This window comes from Pan troglodytes, chromosome 20 (assembly GCF_028858775.2).
Source record: "Pan troglodytes isolate AG18354 chromosome 20, NHGRI_mPanTro3-v2.0_pri, whole genome shotgun sequence".
Classification (NCBI taxonomy): Eukaryota; Metazoa; Chordata; class Mammalia; order Primates; family Hominidae; genus Pan; species Pan troglodytes.
In genome coordinates, this window is record NC_072418.2 from 40,469,549 (window position 1) to 40,495,627 (window position 26,079).

Sequence of the window (26,079 nt, forward strand, 5' to 3'; positions counted from 1 at the left end):
CTAGTCTCAGCTACTTGGCTTGGAGAATCATCTGATTCTGCAGTGAGCTATGACTGAACCATTGCACTCCAGCCTGGGTGACAGGAGTGAGACCCTGCCTCAAAAAAAAAAAAAAAAAAAAAAAGAAAAGAAAAAGAAAAAGAAAAAGTAAAAAAATGAGAGCAATCAGTATACAGCTATAGTAATCAAGACAGTGTGGCATTGATAGAGGAATAGATGCATAGATTTTTGGAAAAGAGCATTCAGAAACACAGAAGTAGGCCAAGCAATTCAATGGAGAAACAATATTTTTTTCAACAAATAGCACTGTAACAAGTAGACATCCAAAAAATGAACCTTGACCTAAATTTTATTCCTTATAAAAAGTTAACTCAAAATGTATCATAGACTAATTTTCACATTCAGCTTTAAAATTTTTGTGTCTGCAATAAACTGAAAACAAAACTATTTTTAGAATGCAAGTAACTGACAAAGGATTTGTGTCCAGAATATATTGTAACACAAAAAAATAAGAAAAAAATCCATTATGAAAAAACTATAGAGATAGAGAATAGACTAGTAATTGCCAGGGGTTAGGGATGGGGAGTGAGGAGAGGACAGGAAGATGGGTGTGACTATAAATGGATAGAACAAGGGATCTTTGTGGTGTTGTAAGTTTTATATATTGACTATTGGGAGTGGTAGTTACACTAATCTGTGCATGAGATAAAATTGTATAGAACTGTACAGACACATATACAAGTGCCTATAAAACTGGTAATGTTTGTGGATTGTACCAATGTCAAATTTGATTCTGTACTGTTATATAAGGTGTTACCATTAGGAGAAACGAGGTGTCGGGTACAAGGACTAAATAGTACTATACAGCATTATTTGTATAACTTCCTATAAATCCATAATTGTTTCCAAGAAAAACATTTTTGAAGTTCCAGTAGAAAAAAACAGACTTAATATATGAATAGACTATTCACAGAAAATGAAATTGGAGGCAACATATTTGTTTTTTTGTTTTTTGAGATGGAGTCTCACTCTGTTGCCCAGGCTGGAATGCAGTGGCGTGGTCTCAGCTCACTGCAACCTCTGCCTCCTGGGTTCAAGCAATTCTCGTGCCTCAGCCTCCCAAGTAGCTGGGATAAGAGGCACACGCAACCACACCCAGCTAATTTTTGTATTTTTAGTTGAGACGGGGTTACACCATGTTGGCCAGGCTGCTCACAAACTCCTGACCTCAAGTGATCCACCTGCCTCAGCCTCCCAAAGTGCTGGGATTACAGGTGTGAGCCACCACTGACCTGGCCACGACATAAATATTTGAAAGGCCTGAATATAAAACATCTGTGGAACAGAATGAAGTCAATTTTTCACATCTACTGGGCCCTTATCTGGCATACATAAAATCACCAGCATCTGCATCCCCGTTTATTGATCCGGAAACAAAGAAAAGCTTTGTTGAGATATATAGAAATTGCTTCTACTCTAACACCAATAACTATTCTTGGCTTGATATATTAGAATGTAAACTATATTTTACAGTATGCATGAATGGTCTCTTTCCTTCACTCCAAAACCAACCCAAATGAAGGTGGATTTCTTTCCCCAAATGGATAGCCAATTATCCCAATAATAAAATAATTGTTTTGTTTCTATACTCCTTTCAACTAGAAAAAAATTTGAGTTTAAAATTAAAAATTGGCCTCAAATAAATGCGAAAATACGGCTGATTTTATTATTCCAATTAACATGAAGAGACAGTAAACAAAATAATACCTTGTCAGGTATGTTTTGTGTAAAGACAATCTTCTATAAATGTTAGTATCTGATCAAGAATAAAAATCCATTTTAAAATTATTTCTCCAGGCCCAGGTTTCCCCCACCCATTTGATTCTTATTTTTGAGAAATTAGGAAAATAAAAGCAAGAAAAAAACAATTTTAAAAACCCATGTAATTAATTTGGACAACCAGATTTGTCACCACTGTCATATTTGCTTTCACTCTTTTATTAAAGAAATATTACAGATAAATATAACAACTCCCACCAAACCTTTCCCACATCCCAAAAGGCAACCAAGTCGTATATGGATCCATGACCAATACACAGTACTGTTCTTTGCAAGATCTTATTAAATTATACAAATGTTATACTGTGTTCCTTTGTGCATTTTAATTTTTTCTCAATATTATATATTGTAATCTATCCATATAACTATAGGTAGATTTTGTTTCTAAATTCTGTATTTTATCACAGAAATGATCACACTTATTCATCTATTCCACAATTGATAAAAATTTGTTATATCCAATTTTGGGCAATACAAACCATGATTCAGGAACACAATGAAATATATCTCTTTGTGTACATTTGTGGGTGCCTGTGAGGCCAATACACCAAAATTCAACAGACTATTCCATGTTTACGTGTTTTTTAAAGAAATCTTGTTACCCTAAAGTAACAGATTCTACTTTCATCATAGTTTTAAAATTTTGCTTTTTATATTCTGGTCTTTAGTTGGATTTTATTTTTGTATATGATATAAAGTAGAAAGCTAAAATTTTTCTCCTATGAACCTTCCATTTATTAAATAAGCCATTCATTCCCCAATGATTTCAATAGCACTGTCATACACAGAATTCCTGTATCTTCTTGGATTTTTGTATGAATGCTCACTATCTTACTACTGCTTGATTTATTCACTTGGTAATACATTGTTTAAATGACAGCAGCTTTAAATAAGTATATGATATATCTAATAATAGAGTGTGTCTTCTCTACTTGCTTTGTCAAGTTTGTTTCAGCTATTTGTGTTTCTTTACTTTTCCACATAAAATTTTTGGATAAGTTTGTGAAGTTCCTTAAAATAAAACTGATGTAAACTTCAGAAGTATATTAAACTTAGTGATTTGGGAGAGAAATTATATTTTTACAATGTCAAGTCTTTTCAGACAAAATATCACTTTTCCAGGTGTTCTTTTGTGCCTTTCAACATATTTTATAACTTGATAAAGACCTAACTCATTGTTGTGTTTATTCTTAGGTTTTCTATCAACACATTTTCTAATTATTTCTTGTATAAAAGTTATTTTTATAGTTCTTCGTTGATACTTGTTTTCCTTACTTAATACATTGGCTAGGAGCTCAAGTGTTGTGTTGTTATGCTGATGGCAGGTACCTTGTTTCAGATTTCAATGAGAATGCTGATTAAATATTATTAATAAGATGTCTGCTGAAAGTTTCTGGCAATCAGCTTTTTCATTATATAATTTGTCACCTTGGAAGAATTCTCTAATGTTTCATAAATTTGTGGCTTTTTCAGAAGGCTATCCCACATTCATAGTTTTCTACTCTGGAAGTGATCATGTAATGTGCAATGAGGTGTTAATTCCTTCAGATGGCCTTGCCATATTCACAATATTCATAGGGTTTCTAATGAGTATGAATTCTCTGGTGTCTAACAAGGTGCGACTTTTGGCTGAAAGCCTTGCCACACTCAATACAGTGATAGGGCTTCTCACCTGTATGTTTTCTCATATGAAGGGTAAGAGATGAGATTTGAGAGAAGGCTTTTCCACATTTACTACAGTCGAAGGGTTTCTCACCTGTATGTCCTCGTATATGTATAGTAAGGGATGAGCTTTGGGAGAAGGCTTTTCCACATTTATTACATTCATAGGGTTTTTCACCTGTATGGCCTCTCATGTGCACAATAAGGGAAGTTCTTTGAGAGAAGGCTTTCCCACATTCATTACATACATAGGGCTTCTCACCTGTGTGACTTCTCATATGTAAATTAAGCAGTGAGCACTGAGAGAAGGCTTTACCACATTTATCACATTCATAAGGCTTTTCCCCTGTATGACTTCTCAAATGAAGGGTAAGGGATGCAATTTGAGAGAAGGCTTTACCACATTCATTACAATCATAAGGTTTCTCTCCAGTATGAACTTTTTGATGTGTAATGAAGTTTTGCTTTTGGCTGAAGGCTTTACCACATTCATTGCATTCATAGGGTTTCTCTCCAGAATGAATTTTTTCATGAGCAATGAGATTTGATTTCTGGCTAAAGGCTTTCCCACATTCCTTACATATATAGGGTTTTTCCCCAGTATGAATTCTCTGGTGTCTAACAAGATTTGACATCTGTATAAAAGCTTTCCCACATTCATTACACTCATAAGGTTTCTCTCTAGTATGAATTTTCTGGTGTGTAATGAAGTTTTTCTTGTGGCTGAAGGCTTTTCTGCATTCCTTACATTCATAGGGTTTCTCACCAGTGTGACTTCTCATATGTACAGTAAGGGCTGAGCTTTGAGAGAAGGCTTTTCCACACTCATTACATTCATAGGGTTTTTCACCTGTATGAATTCTAACATGTATAATAAGCATGGAAAACTGAGAGAAGGCTTTACCACATTTATCACATTTATAAGGTTTTTCTCCTGTATGACTTCTCATATGAAGAGCAAGGGATGCAATTCGAGGGAAGGCTTTACCACATTCATTACATGCATAAGGTTTCTCCCCAGTATGAACTTTCTGATGTGCAATGAGGCTTTGCTTCTGGCTGAATGCTTTTCCACACTCATTACATTCATAAGGTTTCTCTCCAGTATGAATTTTTTCGTGATCAATAAGATTTGATTTCTGGCTGAAGGACTTCTCACATTCCTTACATGCATAGGGCTTCTCTCCAGTATGAATTCTTTGATGTCTAATGAGATTTGACATTTTAATGAAAGCTTTACCACATTCATTACATTTGTAAGACTGCTCCCTACTGTGAATTTTATAATGTTTAATAAGTTTTTCCTTGTGACTGAAGGCTTTTCTACAGTTACTACATTCATAGGGCTTCTCTCCAGTATGAATTCTCAGATGTCTGATGAGGTCCAAAGTCTGATTGAAGCCTTTTCCACAATGATTACACTTAAAGGGGGTAATGACAAAATGGGATGAGCTATTACCATATGATTTCACAGGTTCATTATATTCACAATGTTCCTTTCTCATAAGGCATTTCACATTATTATGACAGTCAAAATTATGTTCTAAACACTTTCCAAATAAGTCATACTCATAGAGATTGTGTCTGGAAGGGAAAAAATCAGAGTTCAGAGGAAATACATTTGCAAATTTCTTTTGACATTCATTGCCTTTTTCTTCAGTCAGTGTTTTCTGGAATTTAACTTCAACTTGTCTCAAAAGTCTGTCCTGGTTTTTCTGATGCTCATCAACTCCCCATATTTCTCCTAAAACAGATTGCAAATAAATATCACTTACAAATTTTTTTCCAATATTGTAATATGAAGAACATTTTGAAAAATATGCAATTATGGGACTGATTATTGGTTTAAGCCCTACTCTCCCACTATTAAAACATTTTCAACTGCATATATCTCTTATCTCTGAAGTTCTGAGAAGGAAATTCAGGAAAGGAAATATGAGTAGAGGCATATATTTATAAATACAAATAGCTTTGATTGCTTTAAAAAATGATCTGATAGAAAACAAATAGGTAAATAAATAGGAAATGCAGAATGTACAAATGAAGTAAGAAGAAATAATGATAGAGAAAAAACAAAAACAGGAAGCTAAAAAGTATAAGATCATTTTGCAGGACTCTATTAAAATACATTTTTATAATCTAAACACTTTTCTGGATTGTAAATTACTAAAACTGACACTACAAGATGCAAAAAACTTATCTAAACCAATTTCCATAAAATGAAAAGAAATATGAAAAGTAATTCCCTAAAACAAAAAGGAAAAACCCAGAGATCCACATGAAAATTCTAACAGATTTTAGAGGACAACTCCTACGCTGTCTAAAATGTTGTGAAAGAAAAAAGACAAAAATTCCCGATGTTTTTGTGTATGAAACATATATTAATACCAAAACCTGACAAAGATGACACACCAAAAAAGCAAACTATCCAATTTCATTTATGAAAACCATTGTAAAAATTCTATGTAAAACATCAAAATGACCCAAAAGGAAAAAAGTGACCCAGAAGCACATTAAATATAAAATATATCATATTTGAGTTGAGTACATTTTTTCCAGGGATACGTTTCAATAATAGAAAGTATATTACTATAAATAAATTAATGAAAAATGTCAAGTAATGACATTTGAAAAAATGAAAAAATCAAGTAATCATTTCTGTAGATATTAAGATAATAAAACTCAACATCTATTTTTCATTTAAAAATCCTTTATATAAAATAGGAACAAATAACATTTAATTTGAGAATAAAGTACAGTACAGCCCAAACACCAGCACTTTACTTAATGGAAAACATCCAGAAGCATTCACATTAAAGTCAGAAATAAGAAAAGATGAGTTGTCACCACTCATTGCAGTACTAGGTAGTACAATTAAATAAGAGAAATAAATCAGAGGTATGAAAATTAAGAGGCCGGGCGCGGTGGCTCATGCCTATAATCCCAGCACTTTGGGAGGCCAAGGCCGGCGGATCTCGAGGTCAGGAGATTGAGACCATCCTGGCTAACACAGTGAAACCCCATCTCTACTAAAAATACAAAAAAAAAAAAAAAAAAATTAGCTGGGCATGGTGGCGGGCACCTCTAGTCTCAGCTACTTGGGAGGCTGAGGCAGGAGAATGGCGTGAACCTGTGAGGTAGAGGTTGCGGTGAGCCAAGATCACGCCACTGCACTCCAGCCTGGGCGACAGAGTGAGACTCTGTCTCAAAAGAAAAAAGAAAAAGAAAAAAAAAAAGAATATTAAGAAAAGAGTTGCCCCTCTTTTCTTAATTAAAAGGCGTGAGTGCAGTGGCTCACGCCTGTAATCCTAGCACTTTGGGAGGCTGAGGCAAACAGATCTCTTGAGCTCAGGAGTTCAAGACCAGACTGAGCAACATGGCAAAACCCCATTTCTACAAAAGATACAAAAATTAGCTGGGTGTAGTGGTGCAAGCCTATAGTCCCAGCTACTAGGGAGGCTGAGATGGGAGGATCACCTAAGCCTGGGAGGTTAAGGTTGCAGTGAGCGGAGATCACCACTGCTCTCTAGCCTGGGGGAAAGATTAAGACTGTGTCTCAAAACACAAAACAAAAAAACAAACAAACAAACAAACAAAAAAAAACAGGAAAAGAAAATGAAAATTAACATTATTTGTCAGAAACAAAACTGTTTACCTGAAAAATCAAGTCATCTGAACAATTATGAAAAGTAAGAAATTCACTACATATGAATCGATATTTATTTTTAAAAACCTTCATATACAAACAACTACAGTCATCCCTCATTATCTATTGGGGACTGGTTCCAGGACCTCCCGTGGATACCAAAATCCATGGATGCTCAATGCCTTACATAAAATGATAAAAGTATTTTCTTATAACTTATGCGTATCTTTCTGTATACTTTAAATAATCTCCAGATTACTTATAATACTGAATACAATATAAATGCTATGTAAATCATTGTTATACTATAATTTAAAATTTGTATTATTTTTTATTGTTGTATTGTTATTTTTTGTTGCTTTTTTCCCCTGAATATTTTCAATTTGTAGTTGCAGAAAGCATGGATAGAAAGGGCTGACTATATTTAGAAATTATAGAATTAAAAACTACATTTACAATGACAACAAAAAGTATGAAAAATATACAAAAATAAAAAATGTCCAAAAACCATATGAAGAAAAGTTTAAAATGAACACACAGACTTGAACAAATAGAATGGTGTTATGGATTGAATTGTGTTATGGATTGAATTGAAGTCCTAACTCCTAGTGCCTCAGAATGAGGCTTCATTTAGAAATAGGGTCATTGAAGATGAAATTAGTTAAGATGAGGTCAAACTGGAATAAGAGAAGCCCCCATGCAATACGACTCGTGTTCTTAGAAAAAGAATGCTACATGAAGAGACAAGAGACATGGAAGAAATGCCATGTGAAGATGGAGAGACAGAGTAGAGTTATGCTGCCACAAACCAAGGAATGTCTGGGGATATCAGAAGCTGAAAGAGGCAAGGAAGAATCCTTCCCTACAGGTTTCAGAGGGAGTATGGCCCCACTGACACCTTGATTTTAGATTTCTGGCCTCCAGAACTGTGAGAATAGTTATTTTTTTTATTTTTTAGAGACAGAGTCTCACTCTGTAACCCAAGCTGGAGTGCAGTGGCGTGATCTAGGCTCACTGCAACCTTCGACGCTGGGGCTCAAAAGATTCTCCTACCTCAACCTCCCAAGTAGCTGGGACTAGAGGCGTGCGCCACCACACCTGGTTAATTTTTTTGTATTTTTAGTAGAGATGGGATTTCACCATGTTGCCCTGGGTGGTCTTAAACTCCTGAGCTCAGATGACCCACCCGCCTCGGCCTCTCAAAGTGCTGGGATTACAGGCGTGGGCCACCACACCTGGCCAATTCCTGTTATTTCTAAGTTACCCAGCTTGTGGTACTTTGTTTCAGCAGCCCTAGGAAACTAAGAAAAAGGCATTAAAGCATTTTAGACAAGAAAATTCAATGGCATAAAGATGACATTCGTAAGTTAATATATCAGTTTAAAGCGGCTTCAATAAAAATGTTTGAAAATAGCTCAAAGGAAAATGATACTGGGGGTTGCTACCATAGAAGGGAAAAATGTGTAAGAGAAGAATTACTTTTCAACATATATCCTTTTGTACTTTAAAAGTTCTGTTCTGGCCGGGTGCGATGGCACACGCCTGTAATCCCAGCAGGTTGAGGCATGTGGATCATGAAGTCAGGAGTTAAGAGACTAGCCTGGCCAACATAGTGCAACCCGGTCTCTACTAAAAATACAAAAATTAGCCGGGCATGGTGGCACGTGCCTGTAGTCCCAGCTACTCAGGAGGCTGAGGCAGGAGAATCGCTTGAACCTGGGAGGCGGAGGTTGCAGTGAGCTGAGATCACGCCACTGTACTCCAGCCCGGGTAACAGAGTGAGACACCGTCTCAAATAATAATAAAAATAAAAATAAAAATAAAAATAAAATAAAATAAAGTTCTATGAGTATGTGTTTATATCCAGTCTAAACAAATAAAATTGTTCTGAACACTGCAATAATCAATAAAATGAGAAGAACCAATAGGAAGGTTAAAAACTGGATGACGGAATTGGAACATAAAACTGGAGAGGCCCACGTAGGTTAATTGTATAGGGGCAAATATAGTGACCATAGGGAAAAGAAATAGTAAGAAGTTGAGGTTAAATATGGTATAATAAATACATGAGTTTAGCTCAGATTCTATCCAAAAGTGCGCAAATATGGTATCATTTAAAAGGCATAAACCAACGAAGACAAAGACCATAACAGACAACAATGGATGATAGATGTAAACATAATTTTAGCAGATGGAAGAAGATGAAAGGACTATTATCTAACAGAAGAACTAAGAACGCTAAAACCCATGTGCCTGCAGACGAAGATGTCAAAAAGCAAGTTCCTACTATAGAACTAAAGAAAGGCTGAGAAATTAGAGAAGTCATGCACCATGAAAGGTGGGAATGAACAGGGGCCCTAAAAAATAACAAAATTGAATGGAAGTCTATAAGGCAAACAATTGCCTGCACTGTGCAATGAGGTACCTATCACTCCCAAGAGAAGATGGGAAGACTACTCTCTGCTTCTGGAGAAATGGAACCAGATAGACTCTAGAGTCAGGGACACCAGGCAGAAGACTACAGGGAACCTAAACTGGCTTAAACAAGGATATCAAGCAAAAGTTTACGTACTTAATAAGGCTGAGATATTCAGTTCCCTATTGCTGCTTACTTCCAATAGGAAAATGGAAATTTTTCTCCTCTCTGCCAGCATCTGTTATTTTTTGACTTTTTAATAATGGCCATTATGACTGTTGTGAGATGGTATCTCATTATGGTGATTTGGATTTCTCTAACAATCAGTGATATTGAACTTTCTTTCATAAGCTTCTTGGCCATATTTATGTCTTGAAAAGTGTCTGTTCATGTCCTTTTAATAGGGCTGTTTTTTTCTTGTAAATTTAAGTTCCTTATAGATGCTGGATATTAGGCCTGTGTCAGATGCATAGTTTGCAAATATTTTCTCCCATTCTGTAGGTTGTATGTTTACTGATAGTTTACATAAATGATAATCTTGACTAAATATATTACAACGAATATACAAAAAGATAATAAAATATACAAATCAATAATTCAAAATAGAAACATAGGCATACTTCAGAGATACTGTGGGTTCAGTTCCACACCACCACAATAAAGCATGTCACACAACATTTTTGGTTTCCCAGTGCATATAAAAGTTATGTTGGCTGGGTGCGGTGGCTCACGACTGTAATCCCAGCACTTTGGGAGGCCGAGGTGGGTGAATCATTTGAGGTCAGGGGTTCAAGACCAGCCTGGCCAATATGGTGAAACCCTGTCTCTACTAAAAATTCAAAAAAATTAGCCGGGCGTGGTGGCACGCGCCTGTAATCCCAGCTACTGGGAGGCTGAGGCAGGAGAATCGTTTGAACCTGGGAGGTGGAGGTTGCAGTGAGCCGAGATCATGCCACTGCACTCCAGCCTGGGTAACTAAGAGAGACTACGTCTAAAAAAAAAAAAAAAATTTAATACTATATACTTAGTCTATTACGTATATAACAGCATCATGTCTAAAAAATGTACTACACCTTAATTTAAAAATATTGCTTAAAAATGCTAACAATCATCTGAACCTTCAGTGAGTCATAATCTTTTTGCTGATAGGTGTCTTCCTCAATCTCAATGTTGATGGCTGCTGACTAATCAAGGGGGGATTACAGAAAGTTGGGGTGGCTGTAGCAATTTCTTTTTTCTTTTCTTTCTTTCTTTCTTTTTTTTTTTTTTTTGAGACAGAGTCTCCCTCTGTCGCCCAGGCAAGAGTGCAGAGGCTAGAGTGCAGTGGCTCGATCTCTGCTCACTGCAACCTCTGCCTCCCAGGTTCAAGCAATTCTCCTGCCTCAGCCTCCTGAGTAGCTGGGATTACAGGTGTGTGCCACCATGCCAGGCTAATTTTTTGTGTGTTTTTAGTAGAGACGGGGTTTCACTATGTTGGCCAGGCTAGTCTCGAACTCCTGACCTCGTGATCTGCCCACCTCGGCCTCCCAAAGTGCTGGGATTACAGGTGTGAGCCACTGCGCCCAGCCCCAATTTCTTAAGATAACAATGAAGAGTCACATTGATTGACTTTTCTTTCACAAAAAGTTTCTCTGTGGCATGTGATGTTGTTTGATAGTACTTTACCCACAGTAGGACTTCTTTCAAAACTGTAGTCACTCCTCTCAAATCCTACCACTGCTTTATCAATTATATTTATGGAATATTCTAAATCATTGATTTCCACAATGTGCACAGCATCTTCACCAGGAGTAGATCCTAAAGAAATGACTTTCTTTGTTCACCCATAAGAAGTAATCCTTATCCCTGCAATCACGAGACTGCAGCAATTCAGTCACATCTTCCAGCTCTACTTCTAATTCTACTTCTCTTGCTAGTTGCACATCTACAATTACTTCCTCCACTGAAGCCTTGAATCCTTCAAAGTCATCCATGAGTGTCGAATGAACCTCTTTCAAACTCCTGTTGATATTCTGATCTCCTCTCCTGAGTCATGAATATTCATAATAGCACCTGGAAACATAAATCCTTTCCAGCCAGTTTTTACACTTTTTAATTTACTTTACCCAGATCTGTCAGAGGAATCATTACCTATGGAAGCTATTACATTACAGAATGTATTTCTTAAATAATAAGACTTGAAAGTCAAAATTACTGCTTGATCCATGAGCTGCAGAATGGATGTTGTATTAGCAGGCATGAAAACCAACACTGATCTCCTTGTACATCTCCATTAGAGCTCCTGGGTGACCAAGTGCACTGTCAATGAGCAATACTATTTTCAAAGGAACTTTTTTTTCTCGTGAGCAGTAGGTATCAACAGTGGGCTTAAAATATTTAGCAAATCAATGCTGTAAACAGATGTGCTGCCGTCCAGGCTTTGTTATTCCATTTATAGAGCACGAGCAGGGTGTATTTAGCATAATTCCTAAGGGCCCTAGGATTTTCAGAATGGAAAATGAATACTGGCTCCAACTTGAAGTCACCACCTGCATTAGCCCATAACAGGAGGGCCAGTCTGTCATTTGAAACTTTGAAGCCAGCCACTGACTTCACCTCTCTAGCTGTGAAAGTCCTAGATGGCATCTTCTTCCAATAGAAGGCTGTTGCATCTACATCGGAACGCTATTGTTTAGTTAGCCACCCTCATCAATAATCTTAGCTAGATCTTCTAGATAATTTACTGCAGCTTCCATCGGCTCTTACTGCTTTACCTTGTATTTTTATGTTATGGAGATGGCTCTTTCCTTAAACCTTATGAACCAACCTCTGCTAGCTTCAAACTTTTCTTCTGCAGCTTCCTCACCTCTAAGCCTTCATAGAATTGAAGATAATTAGGGGCTTGTCCTGGATTATGCTTTGGCTTAAGGGAATGCTGTGGCTGGTTTGATCTTCTACCCAGACAACTAAAACTTTCTCCCTATCAACAATAAGGCTATTTTGCTTTCTTATCATCTTATCATTTGTGTGTCTACTGTAGTGGCACTTTTTTTTTTTTTTTTTTTTGAGACAGGGTCTTGCTCTGTCACCTAGGCTGGGATGCAGTAGTGTGATCTCAGCTCATTGCAACCTCCACCTCTTAGACTCAATCGATCCTCTCGTCTCAGCCTCCCAAGCAGCTGGGACTACAGGCATGCACCATTACATCCGGCTAATTTCTGTATTTTCAGTAGAGACAGGGTTTCACCATGTTGCCCAGTCTGGTCTTGAACTCCTGGGCCCAAGCAATCCACCGGCCTTAGCCTGCCAAAGTGTTAGGATTACAGGCGTGAGCCACCACACCTGGCCAGCACTTTAAATTTACTTCAAGAACTTTTCCTTTGCATTCACAACTTGGCAAACACAAAAGGCTTTGCTTTTGGTCTATCTTGGCTTTTAACATGCCTTCTTCACTAAGCTTAATCATTCCTAGCTTTTAATTTAAAGTGAGAGATGTGCGACTCTTCCTTTCACTTGAACACTTAGAGGTCATTGTAGGGTTATTAATTGCCCTAATTTCAATATTGTTGTGTTTCAGGGAAGAGAGAGACCCAGAAAAAGGGAGAGAGACGAGAATGGGTGGTCAGTAGAATAGTCAGAACACATACAACATTTAACATCAATTAAGTCTGCCATCTTACATGGATGAAGTTTGTGGCACCCCAAAACAATGACAACAGTAACATCAAAGATCACTGATCACAGATCCCCATAACAGATAATAATATAACGAAAAGGTTTGAAATATTGCAAGAATGTGACACAGACACACAAAGTGAGCACATGCTTTTGGAAAAATGGTGCCAATGGACTTGTTCGATGCAGGGCTGCCACAAGCCTTCAATTTATAAAAAATGCAATATTTGCCAAGCACAATAAAATAAAGCATAATAACATGAGATATGCCTGTATAAATGCATGAGGAAGAATCATTGAGAAAACAGAAAGGGATAAAAGTTTACCAGCAGAACCAAGGAAATAATTGGAACAGAGAAAAAGAAAACCACCATTGAAATGAAGAATATTATGGTGCAGGGGGAACAGAACTTTCACCATTAGAATTACGGTACAGCAATGTCACACTGCAAAACAAGGTAATGGATAAGACAGACATTCTGATGCATCACTGGGTCTATAGGACATAGCACAAACCTCCAAGAATACCTCTCTACCCACCTATCCCACACAAAAAATAAACAATAGGAAAACAAGCAACTGTTAGCTAAAATCAGAGAACACTACAAATAATTTAATACCAAAACATTTGAAAATACAGATGAAACAAATTTTCAAATATAATAGATGATCCTGGAATATCAATGTGCGGTAACTTTTTACAGATACAGAGGAAATTTTAATATTTATGGAAGTTACTTTGTCAACTCTGAAAATTTGAAGACTAGAATTAACTGGGTAATTTCATGGAAAAATACAACCTATTATCAAAAACTAATGCCAAAAGACAAAAATATATTTACATACACATAGGATAGTTATAAAAGGAAAAATGAAAAGAGTTGTCAAGGAAACTTCCCTCAGAAATACACAAGGTCCAAATAGTTCAACAGGTAACATCTACCAAATTTTCTAGGGAGTTTTAACACTAATGCTATATAAATGCTCTAGAGCATGAAGGAAAGCTTCCAAATTCTATTTATAAAACCAGTCTAACATTGACATTAAAAACTTTAAAAGTATTAACAATTATTTAAATTCATAGCAAACATAAGAGGATGAGTCATTATTGAGAAATATCTAAACATAATTGACCCATATACATTTTAAAAATTGTGATAATCTCCTATAGGAACAGATTGTTTTAACTACATGAATATTTTAAAAAGTCGAGGTGGCAAAAATGTACTTCAACGAGGAATAATCTCTTTGGGAAAAAAACACAAGAAAAACATATGACAGATGATGTGCCAATCAGCTCAATATGTTAAGAGTTCATACAAATTAAGAACTCGACAGAAACAAGGGCAAAGGATACCAACTGTTTATTAAAACAAAGAAATATAGATTGGAAACATGAAAAAATGCTTGCCTTCACTCATCATAAAGGAAATGTAAATTCAAGCTATAATTAGCTACCATTTTTCACCTATCAGTTTGGCAACGATTTTTTTAAATGCTAACAGACTACACTGGTTGAAGTTACTGGTGGAAATATAAATTATTACAGTCTCTTTGGAGGGCAAAAATGACTTTATAAAATTCAAAATACGTGTATATGGACATACGTATGTGTATATATGTATATGTGGGTATATATAGATGCACACCTACATTACATACACTTGCATATGTACATGACAAATATATCAGAAAATGGGAGCTACGAAAAAATCAGCACTGACTTAAAACTTTTATTGAAATAAAGGGTGGTAGTGATTATTGAAGTATGAGAGTAAAACCTAAAAATACAGTGGGAAGTATGACTGTACAATATTTCAGACATTTAGAATGGAAGAAAGAAGAGAAAGTAAGGGACTATAAATGTCAGTAGGTTTGATTTAACAACTGCAAATTAGTGAATGTATGCAAAAAGAAAGGATCCTGTATATGAGGGTGGACGGTACTCCCGAAGATGCTAATAATAGAATGAATATCAAAGTAAGCCTGGAAACTTATTAGGAAAGGTTGGTATCTAGCACACAGGTAAGAAAGCCAACCAGATCTCTAAGTTCTGAGGAAAGAAATTAAGAATGGTATCTAGAAATGACATCTTAGGTTTATAAAAGAGTTTGCATCAACGGTCACTTTTGTACTACAAAAGTGTACATCAGGCCAGGCGCGGTGGCTCACGCCTGTAATCTCAGCACTTTGGGAGGCCGAGGCGGGCGGATCACTTGAGGTCAGGAGTTCAAGACCAGCCTGGCCAACATAGTGAAACCCCATCCCTACTAAAAATACCAAAAAGTTAGCCAGGCATGGTGGCGCATGCCTATAGTCCCAGCTACTCGGGAGGCTGAGGCATGAGAATCGTTTGAACCCAGGAGCCAGAGGTTGCAGTGAGCCAAGATTGCACCACTGCACTCCAGCCTGGGTGACAGAGTGAGACTCTGTCTCAAAAAAAAAAAAAAAAAGCCGGGCATGGTGGCTCATGCCTGTAATCCCAACACTTTGGGAGGCCAAGGTGGGCAGATCACGAGGTCAGGAGATCAAGACCATCCTGGCTAACATGGTGAAACCCTGTCTTTACTAAAAATACAAAAAATTAGCAGGGTGTGGTGGCACGTGCCTGTAGTCCCAGCTATCAGGAGGCTGAGGCAGGAAAATCACTTGAACCTGGGAGGTGGGGGTTGCAGTGAGCCGAGATCGCGCCACTGTACTCCAGCCTGGTGACAGAGTGAGACTCTGTCACACACATACACACACAAAAGGTCTACATGCTTTCTGAAAATATATATATATTTTTTGAGACAGGGTCTCACTCCGTTGCCTAGGCTAGAGTGCAGTGCTGTGATCATGGCTTACTGTAGCCTCAACCTCCTAGGCTCAAGTGATCCTCCCACCTCAGCCTTCCAAGCAGCTGGGATCACAAGCGTATGCCACCACACGTGGCTAATTTTTTTTTTTTTTTTTTTTTTGACAGAGTCTCGCTCTGTCGCCCAGGCTGGAGTGCAGTGGCGCAATCTTGGCTCACTGCAACCTCTGCCTCCCGGGTTCAAGCGATTCTCCTGCCTCAGCCTCCCAAGTAGCTGGGACTACAGGCGCGTGCCACCACGCCAAGCTAATTTTTTGTATTTTTAGTAGAGATGGGGTTTCACCGTGTTAGCCAGGATGGTTGTGATCTCCTGACCTCATGATCCGCCCACCTCGGCCTCCCAAAGTGCAGGGATTACAGGCGCAAGCCACTGTGCCAGGCCCAATTTTTCTTTTCTCTTTTTTTTTAAGAGATGAGGTCTCACTATGTTGCCCAGGCTGGTCCCAAACTCCTGGACTCAAGCAGTCCTTCCACCTTGGCTTCCCAAAGTGCTGGGACTATAGGTATGAACCACTGTGCCAACCTCTGAAAATATCTTTGAAGAATATTTTAGAGGGATCAACCATTCACTGATTAATCATTAACAGGGCCCTGACCTCTCCTCACCTGTGTGGTTCCCTTCCACTAACCTTGCCAGTGTCTCCTTAATACTTCTTCCTCCATCACCCATGGTTCTTCTTCTTGCTCCAATTTGAAAATCACATCAGGTTTGGTGAACGGATAGCCTGTCAAAGGGAAGTTACATAGATTTGGGCATACATACTAGGAACAAAGAACCACCCAAAAATTGAGGCTGGCCCAGGAAAACCAGGCTAAAGGACAAGAAAATGTGGCTTCGGGGGTTCTGTCCCCTTTTGCTCTGAAAACTGCAGCATGGACATTCACATGAGCAAAAGCATCCCAAGGCCAAGCTCACTCTAATATTTAAAAGGTCCATGTATTTCAGAAACACTGGGAGGAAAAAAAAGGTACTTTCTTTCCAGAGTTTGAATTATATAGTAAATTACTCTTACCTACTGTGATTAAGTTGTTATAGTTTTCTAGCATCACGTTCCGGTACAGTTTTCTCTGAGCAGGATCCAATCTCTTCCACTCCTCCTGAGTGAAGTCGATAGCCACATCTTTGAATGTTACTGTTCCCTGTAACAACACACTCCCACTCAATCTGAAGTCATCCATCTTGGGTGATTGTAAACAAAATATATTGAACCTTGTTCTGATATTAATCAGAGGTTATTAAAAAAGCCCATCATATTAGCAGCGTCCTGTCATTTATGTTCATTCACTGATTTAGCAAGCACATGTCTTTAATATCTACCATGAGTTAAAGGGGAGATTTTAGGTACCAATTTATACTGAGTGTGAAAGAAACATAAAAATAAAACTTTAACCAAGTTAAGTGGTTTGAGATCTCACAAGATACCAAAGGCAGGAAAAAATGAAAGCAAGGCTTAGATGGAAGCAGAAGCAGGGGACAGAATGATAGGTGAAATCTGTGGTATGGTGGGACATGCAACTGGAGATAGCCACTGATTTAGCAGTTGGACGTATTGTTCATGAGATCAGGAGAAATCCACATTGGAAATGAAGATTTATGGGTCATCAGCCTGTAGTATGTGTCTGCAGCCATGAAAATGGGATCTGATTGTTCAAATAGTTTACATGTACTGGAAAAGGGGCCACAGATAGAATCTCAGAGACAACCATGAAAAAACACATGCCCTGATGACAATTTGTTTTTTAATGGTCAGAAATAGAATTATAACTGAAACTGTGTATTTAAAAAGCTGTAGAATGGCTGGGTATTACATGGCTGATGCCTGTAATCCCAGCACTTTAGGAGACTGAGACGTGAAAATCCCTTGAGCCCAGGAGTTTGAGACGGGCCTGGGCAATGTGGCGAAACCCTGTCTGTACAAAAAATACAAAAATTAGCCAGGTGTGGTGGTGTGCATCTGTAGTCCCAGCTACTCGGGAGGCTGAGGTAGGAGGATTGCTTGAACCCGGGAGGTGGAGGTTGCAGTGAGTCGTGATTGCACCACTACACTCCAGCCTGGGTGGTAGAGCAAGGCCCTGTCTCAAAAAAAAAAAAGCTATTGAATGAATTTCAAAAATACTGGTGAACTTCTTAAAGGCAATGTGATTTGAATATAGAAATCTAATGCACTCTTCCTAGTTCAAAACAGAAATGCCCAAACGTATATGAACATAAGAAAAAATCTTAAATAGCACTCAGCCTGGAAAAAAGGGAGCAATCCATATTTCCTACTGTTTCAGGAATTTCTACCAGAGACTAGGTGAGAAAAAAGAAAGTCTCCAGTAGCTCGTTCACAATGTATCTAAGAATTTGTTTCTAGGTCCTAAAAGGAACTTATGAGCATGAACATCCATTAACACTAAGGGCTCAGAGAAAGCTGTGGTACTGATGGGAGATCAGCTCCTGAAAGCCCTTCCTGCTGAAAATCATGATGTTTGCAATAAACATGTTCAAGAAGCAAAAGGCAAAGTGTCAGAGGAAAAAAACCCTGAAATCCAGGGGTTTTTAATATTTCCCCTCATCTGGGAGGAAGATCCAAATAAGCCTGGATAAAGCATTTGGTGAGGAAGTGGGACTGAGGAGAAAGCATGATGTGGAAATCTGGCCCTGGTATAATAGTTTCACCAATTACAGGGAAGAACATGAGCACATAAGAAACATACTCTTGCTGGGACTACCTCAGCTGCAGACTTTTTCCTCAGGAAGTTGTATTTTCTTCAGGAGGTCAGATCATTAAACTAGTAAATAAATTTTAAAAATCAGCACCAAAGATTTTACAAGAAAATCCTAATTGCCCCTAGCTCAAGAGTGAGAGAATCCCAAAAGAAATCATTAAAATACATTTGAAGAAAATACTTGGGAAAAAGAATTTAGTAAATGCAAAAACAGAAACAATTTAAAGTGAAAAATTTAGAACTTACATATACATAAATCTCCATATTTAAAAGCTGGAGCTAGGCAAGGTGGCTCACGCCTGTAATTCTACCACTTTGGGAAGCCGAGGTGGGAGAACTGCTTGAGGCTAGTTCAAGGCCAGTCTGGGCAACATAGCAAAACCTCATCTCTACAATAAATGAATGAATGAATGAATGAATGAATGCCGTGTATGGTGGTACGTGGCTATAGTCCCAGCTACTTGGGAGGCTGAGGTGGGAAGACTGCTTAAGCCTGGGAGTTTGACTGCAGTGAGCCATGATCTCACCACTGCATTCCAGCAGCCTGGGCAATAGAACAAGACCCTGTCTCTTAAAAAAAAAAAAAAAAAAAAGCTGATAGTTTAAGAAGAATGAATTAGGCAAATGTTTAGTAAGTTTAAGGAAGAAAAATAAACATCCCAAATTAGGAAAAAACATTAAAACTAATTGATATTTAAAGTAGTATATATCTGCGGTTGAATTTTTTTTTTTTTTTTTGAGATAGAGTCTCGCCCTGTTGCCCAGGCTGGAGTGCAGTGTGGCGTGATGTTGGCTCTCTACAACCTCCGTCTCCTGGATTCAAGTGATTCTCCTGCCTCAGTCTCCCAAATAGCTGGAACTACAGGCGTGCGCCACCACACCCAGCTAATTTTTGTATTTTCAGTAGAGACAGGGTGTTCCCATGTTGGCCAAGCTGGTCTCTAACTCCTGACCTCAAATGATCTGCCTGCCTCGGCCTCCCAAAGTGCTGGGATTACAGGTGTGAGCCACCACACCCAGCCTGAAATTTTTAAATTCATAATGAAATGAATAGGTTAAAGGGAAACATAAGCCTAAGACTGATCTTAAAAAAAAGAAGAAAATCCCAACAGTGCAATACTATAGCACCCACTGTTATTCTTCTATTCCAATATTTATTCTGTCTTCCCAATTTCTGGTCAGGCACATGGTCTGCTGAAATAAGTATTAATATGTTTATATGATAATGTTCTGGACAGTGAGATGAAAGGACTACATGCAACTGCTGATAAGTGAACATAAAGGCATGAGGTATACCATTTCTCCTAAGCTTCTACCTTCCTGTAGACTGGTAAGTCAATGCTACTTACCAGAGTCGAGAGCAAATAGAGCCATTTGAGATAATGAGGCAGAAGCCAACAACCAAGAATGGCAGAGCAATGAAGGAGAAAGAGTTTCGTTCTCTGCCCTTTGGAGCTACAGGACCAGCCTTGAACTTCAATATGAGAGACAAATAAACTTATGTCTTGTTTAAGCAAAGGTTATCTGGGCTTTCTATCACAGGCAGTCAAGTGTAATACTAACAGATTAATATGTTCATGCCAGATCTGGCCATCCTTTGGCAGCTATGAAGGGATGGTGCTCGAATCCTCTTTAAGGGAATCCACTGTGAGAAGCATAGTTGGCAAACAGCCTCCAGCTGCTCCACTTTCATGCTGAGGTCATGACACCCCAACACTGCTTCCAGCCACAGGCTCAGCATAGTGAGGCTATTAAAGTCTGGACTATTACACTTGATATGGTTTTCCTCTAGTGGGAAAGCTTTGGTCAGCAACTCCCCTTTGGCCTGGCTGAGACTTTCTCACAGCTTCAGGATGGTCTGAGTTGGCAGAAAAAAGTATTAGTAAACTTGAAGACAGATCACTAAAAATGATGCAATTTGAAGAAGAGACAGAAAAAAGGATGTAGAAAAATGAATACAGGCTGGACACAGTGGCTTATGCCTGTAATCCCAGTGCTTTGGGAGGCCAAGGTGGGAGGATCACTTGAGGCTAGGAGTTCAAGATCAGCCTGGGCAAGATGATGAGACCCTATCTCTACCAAAAAATTTAAGAAATCAGCTAGGTGTGGTGGCACATGCCTATAGTCCTAGCCACTCAGGAGACATTGGTGGGAGGATTGATTTAGCCCAAGAGTTCAAGGTTACAGTGAGCTATAATTGTGCCACTGCACTCCAGCCTGGGTGACAGAGTGAGACCCTATCTCAAAAAAAAAAAAAAGAATATAGACTCAGAAATGTGAGCTAGAGCAATAAGTGCATCAACATATGCATATAATTTAAGTATAAGTTAGAGAGGAGAGAGAAAAGGACAGAAAAAATCAAAGAAATAATGGCTGAAAACTTCCCACATTTGATGAAAAACATTAATGTACATATTCAAGCTCAATGAATTCCAAGTAGGATAAACGCAACAAGGTACACACCTAAACACATCATAGTCAAAATGTTGAAAATAAATATAAAGAGAAAATCTTGAAAACAGCAAGGGAAAATAATTCATTATCTTCACCAACCACAATAAAACTAATAGCTGACTTCTCATCAAACACAATGGAGGACAAATAGCAATGGGACAACATATTCAAAGTTCTGAAAGAAAAAAAAAACTATCAGAGAGGAAGTAGGGAAAGAGGGCCCAATAGAAGCCTCCACCGATCATACTCCCCACAGGAACACCAAATTGAACAACTATCCACACAAAAAAGCACCTTCATCATAACCAAAAATCAGGTCAGCAGTCACAGTATCTGGTTTTAATTTCACATCACTGAAAGAGGCACTGAGGAGGGTAGGAAAGACAGTCGTGAATTGCTGATCGTGAATTGCTGACGCCATCCCTCCCCTATCCTCCGGCAGTGGCCATATGGTTCTGAGAGAGAATCTGTGCACCCGCAGGAGAGAGACCAGAGTGATTGCAGGACTTTTCATTGGAACTCAGTGGTGCCCTGTCACAGCAGAAGGCAACACCAGGGAGAACCCAGTTGGTGCCCACACCAGAAGTATTTGGACCAGCCCCAGCCAGTCTAGGGGAATTGTCCATTGTAGCAGTAGGAACCTAAATTCTGGCAAGCCTCACCACCATGGGCTAAAGGGCTCTAGGATCCTAAGTGAACTTGAAAGGCAGTCTAGGCCACAGGAATTGCAATTCCTGGGCAAGTCCTGGTGCTGTGCTGGGCTTGGAGCCAGTGGACTAGGGGGTCATGGGACCCAGTGAGACACCAGCCAGGGTAGCCAAGGGAGTGCTTGTGCCACCCTTTCCCTAACCCGAGGTAGTGCAGCTCGCAGCTCCAGGAGAGACCCCTTCCTTCCACTTGAGAAGAGGAGAAGGAAGAGTAAAGAGGACTTTGTCTTGCACCTTGGATACCAGCTCAGCCACAGTATGATAGGGCACCAGGCAGAGGCCCCCATTCCATGCGCTAGCTCCTGGATGCAACTTCTACACACACCCTGGACCAGAAGGGAACCCGTTGCCTTGAGAGGAAGAACTCAGTCTTTGCAGCATTTATCACCTACTGACTAAAGAGCCCTTGAGCCCTGAACAGTCAGCAGTGGTAGCCAGGTAGTACTCACCACGGGCCTTGGGTGAGACTCAGAGACATGCTGGCTTCAGGTGTGACCCAGCACATTTCCCGTGTGGTGGCTACAGGGAGAGACTCCTGCTTGAGAAAAGGAGAGGGCAAAGTACAGGGAACTTTGTCTTGCAGCTTAGGTACCAACTTGGCCACAGTGGGGTACAGCACCAAGTGGGTTCTTGGGGTCCCCAATTCCAGGCCTTACCTCTTGCATGGTATTTCTGGACCTGCCCTGGGCCGAAGGGGAGCTTGCTGCCTGAAGGGAGAATCCCAGGCCTGGCAACATTCACCACAGGCTGACTGAAGAGCCCTTGGGCCTGGAATGAACACTGGCAGTAGCCAGGCCATACTTGCCATGGGCCTGGGTCAGTGGTAGCCACAGGGAGAAACTCCTCTGCCTGTGGAAAGGGGAGGGAAGAGTGGGAAGGACTTTGCCATGTGGCTTGGGTGCCAGTCCAGCCACCGTAGAATACCAAGTACATTCCTAAGGTTTCTGACTCTAGGCCCTGGTTCCTGGATGGCATCTCTGGACCTGCCCGTGGCTGGGGGGAACTTGCTACTCTAAAGGGAAGGAAACAAGACTGGCTGGCTTTGCCACCTGCTGACTGTAGAGTGATAGGGCCTTCAGTGAACACAGGTGATAGCCAGGCAGTGGTTACTGTGGGCCTTGGGTGAGACTCAGTGCTGTGCTGGCTTCGTCTGACCCAGCGCAGTCCCAGTGGTGGTAGCCACAGGGGTGCTTGTGTCACCCCTCCCCTAGCTCCAGGCAACTCAGCACAGAAAGACTCTGGGAGAAAGTAAGACAACAAGAGTCTCTACCTGGTAATCCAGAGAATTCTTCTGGATCTTATCTAGGACCATCAAGGTGGTACCTCTATGATTCTGTAAGAGCCACAGTGTTAACTGGGCTTGGCATGCCCCCTGATGCAGATATGGTTGCAGTGACCAAAAACTTAGATCACAACACCCAAGTCCCTTCAAATACCTGGAAAGTCTTGCCAAAAAGGGCAGGTATAAACAAGCTCAGACTGCTAAGACTGCAATAAATACCTAACTCTTCACTGCCTAGACATCAACAAACATTCACAGGCATTAAGACCATCTAGGAAAACATGACTTCACCAAATTGAACTCAGTACCAGGGACCAATCCTGGAGACACAGAAATCTGTGACCTTTCAGATAGAGAATTCAGAATAGCTGTTTTCAGGAAACTCAATGAAATTCAAGATAACACAGAGAAAGAATTTAGAATGCTATCAGATAAATTTAACAAAGAGACTGAAATAATTCAAAAGAATAGAGCCGAAATTCTGGAGCTGAAAAATGCAATGGACAAACTAAAGAATGCATCAGTCTTTTTTTTTTTTTTTTTTGTGAGACAGAGTCTCTGTAATCCAGGCTGGAATGCAGTGGTGTGATCATGGCTCACTGCAGCCTCGACCTGCCAGGCTCAAGTGATCCTCCTACCTCAGCCTCCCAAAGAGCAGGGACCACAGGTGCATGCCACCATACCTAAGTTTTTAATGTTTTTGTAGAGATGGTAGTCTCACTATGTTGCCCAAGCTGGTCTCAAACTCCTGGGCTCAAGTGATCCTCATGCTTTGGCCTCCCAAAATGCTAGGATTGTAGGCATGAGCCACCACCCCCAGTCTGTTCAGTCACTGAACAACAGAATTGATCAAGCAGAGGAAAGAATTAGTGAGCCTGAAGATAGGCTATTTGAAAACACACAGTAAGAGGAGACAAAAGAAAAATGAGTAAGAAAGAATGAAGCATGCCTGTAAGATCTAGAAAATAGCTTCAAATGGGCAAATCTAACACTTATTGGCCTTAAAGAGGAGGTAGAGAGACAGGGGTAGAAAGTTTATTCGATGGGATAACAATAGAGAACTTCCCAAACCTAGAGAAAGATATTGATATTCAAGTACAAGAAGGTTATAGAACACCAAGTAGATTTAAACCAAATAAGACTACTTCAAGACACTTAATAATCAAACTCCTAAAGGTCAATGATAAAGAAAGGATCCATTTAAACACAGCAAGAGAAAAGAAACAACATACCAATGGAAGCTCCAATATGTCTGGCAGCAGACTTTTCAGTGGAAATTTTACATGCCAGGAAAGAGTGGCACGACATATTTACAGTGCTGAAGGAAAAAAACTTTTATGCTAGAATAGTATATCTGGTGAAAATAACCTTCAAACATGAAGGAGAAATAAAGGCTTTCCCAGACAAACAACAGCTGAGAGATTTCATCAACACCAGACCTGTCCTACAAAAAAATGCTAAAGAGAGTCCTTCAACCTGAAAAAAGGACGTTAATGAACAATAAGAAATCATGTGAAAGTACAAAATTCACTGGTAATAGAAAGTACACAGAAAATGCAGAATGTTATAACACTGTAATTGTGGTGTGTAAACTACTCATATCTTGAATAGAAAGATGAGAAGAAGGGCTGGGTGCAGTGGCTCACACCTGTAATCCTACCACTCTGGGAGGCTGAGGTGGGCAGATCACGAGGTCAACAGATTGAGACCATTCTGGCCAACACTGTGAAACGCCATCTCTACTAAAAATACAAAAATTAGCTAGGCATGGTGGCACATGCCTGTAGTCTCAGCTACTCAGGAGGCTGAGGCAGGAGAATCGCTTGAACCCGGGAGGCAGAGGTTGCAGTGAGCCGAGATTGTGCCACTGCACTCCAGCCTGGTGACAGAGCGAGACTCTGTCTCAAAAAAAAAAAAAAAAAAAAGGAAAGATGAGAAGATGAATCAATATAAATACATCAATAACTAAAACAATGTTTCAAGACACAGTACAATAAAATACAAATAAAAACAGCAGGTTGGGCACAGTGGCTCACGCCTGTAATCCCAACCCCTTGGGAGGCCGAGGCGGGCAGATCACAAGGTCAGGAGATCCAGACCATCATGGCCAACATGGTGAAACCCTGTCTCTACTAAAAATACAAAAAAATTAGCTGGGCGTGGAGTGGCGCAAGCCTGTAGTCCCAGCTACTCGGTGTCAGGCCTCTGAGCCCAAGCTAAGCCATCATATCCCCTGTGACCTGCATGTATACATCCAGATGGCCTAAAGCAATTGAAGATCCACAAAAGAAGTGAAAATAGCCTTAACTGATGACATTCCACCATTGTGATTTGTTTCTGCCCCACCCTAACTGATCAATGTACTTTGTAATCTCCCCTACTCTTAAGAAGGTTCTTTGTAATTCTCCCCACCCTTGAGAATGTACTTTGTGAAATCCACCCCCTGCCCGCAAAACATTGCTCCTAACTCCACCACCTATCCCAAAACTTACAAGAACTAATGATAATCCCACCACCCTTTGCTGACTCTTTTTGGACTCAGCCCGCCTGCACCCAGGTGAAATAAACAGCCTTGCTGCTCACACAAAGCCTGTTTGGTGGTCTCTTCACACGTGCGCGTGTGACACTTGGGAAGCTGAGGCAGGAGAATCGCTTGAACCTGGGAGGCGGAGGTTGCAGTGAGCTGAGATCACGCCACTACGCTCCAGCCTGGTGACAGCGAGACTCCATCTCAAAAATAAATAAATAAATAAATTAAAAAGTAAAAACAGCAAAAAGTTAAAAAAGCAGGGGGACAAAGTTAAAGTGTAGAGTACTAACTTTCTCTTGGCCTGTTTGTTTATGCAGTCAGTG

At 39.6% G+C, this 26,079-nt stretch overlaps 1 protein-coding gene across 15 annotated transcripts in view; it reads right to left on the reverse strand.

Moving 5' to 3' along the window:
- Positions 1–1,964: 1,964 nt before the first annotated feature.
- The window catches only part of ZNF569 (zinc finger protein 569), a 60,242-nt gene continuing 36,127 nt past the window's right edge, over positions 1,965–26,079 (reverse strand). For 14 of the 15 annotated variants that reach the window (XM_063801609.1, XM_009435479.3, XM_063801606.1 and 11 more), the window contains 3 exons: positions 17,085–17,211; positions 16,701–16,796; positions 1,965–5,245 (listed from right to left, as the gene is read on the reverse strand). In XM_063801609.1, the coding sequence (XP_063657679.1) occupies positions 3,423–5,245; positions 16,701–16,796; positions 17,085–17,211 (2,046 nt within the window). In that variant the 3' untranslated portion in view covers positions 1,965–3,422. The remainder of the gene's footprint in view (positions 5,246–16,700; positions 16,797–17,084; positions 17,212–26,079) is intronic. The other variant, XM_063801611.1, reaches the window with a different exon arrangement.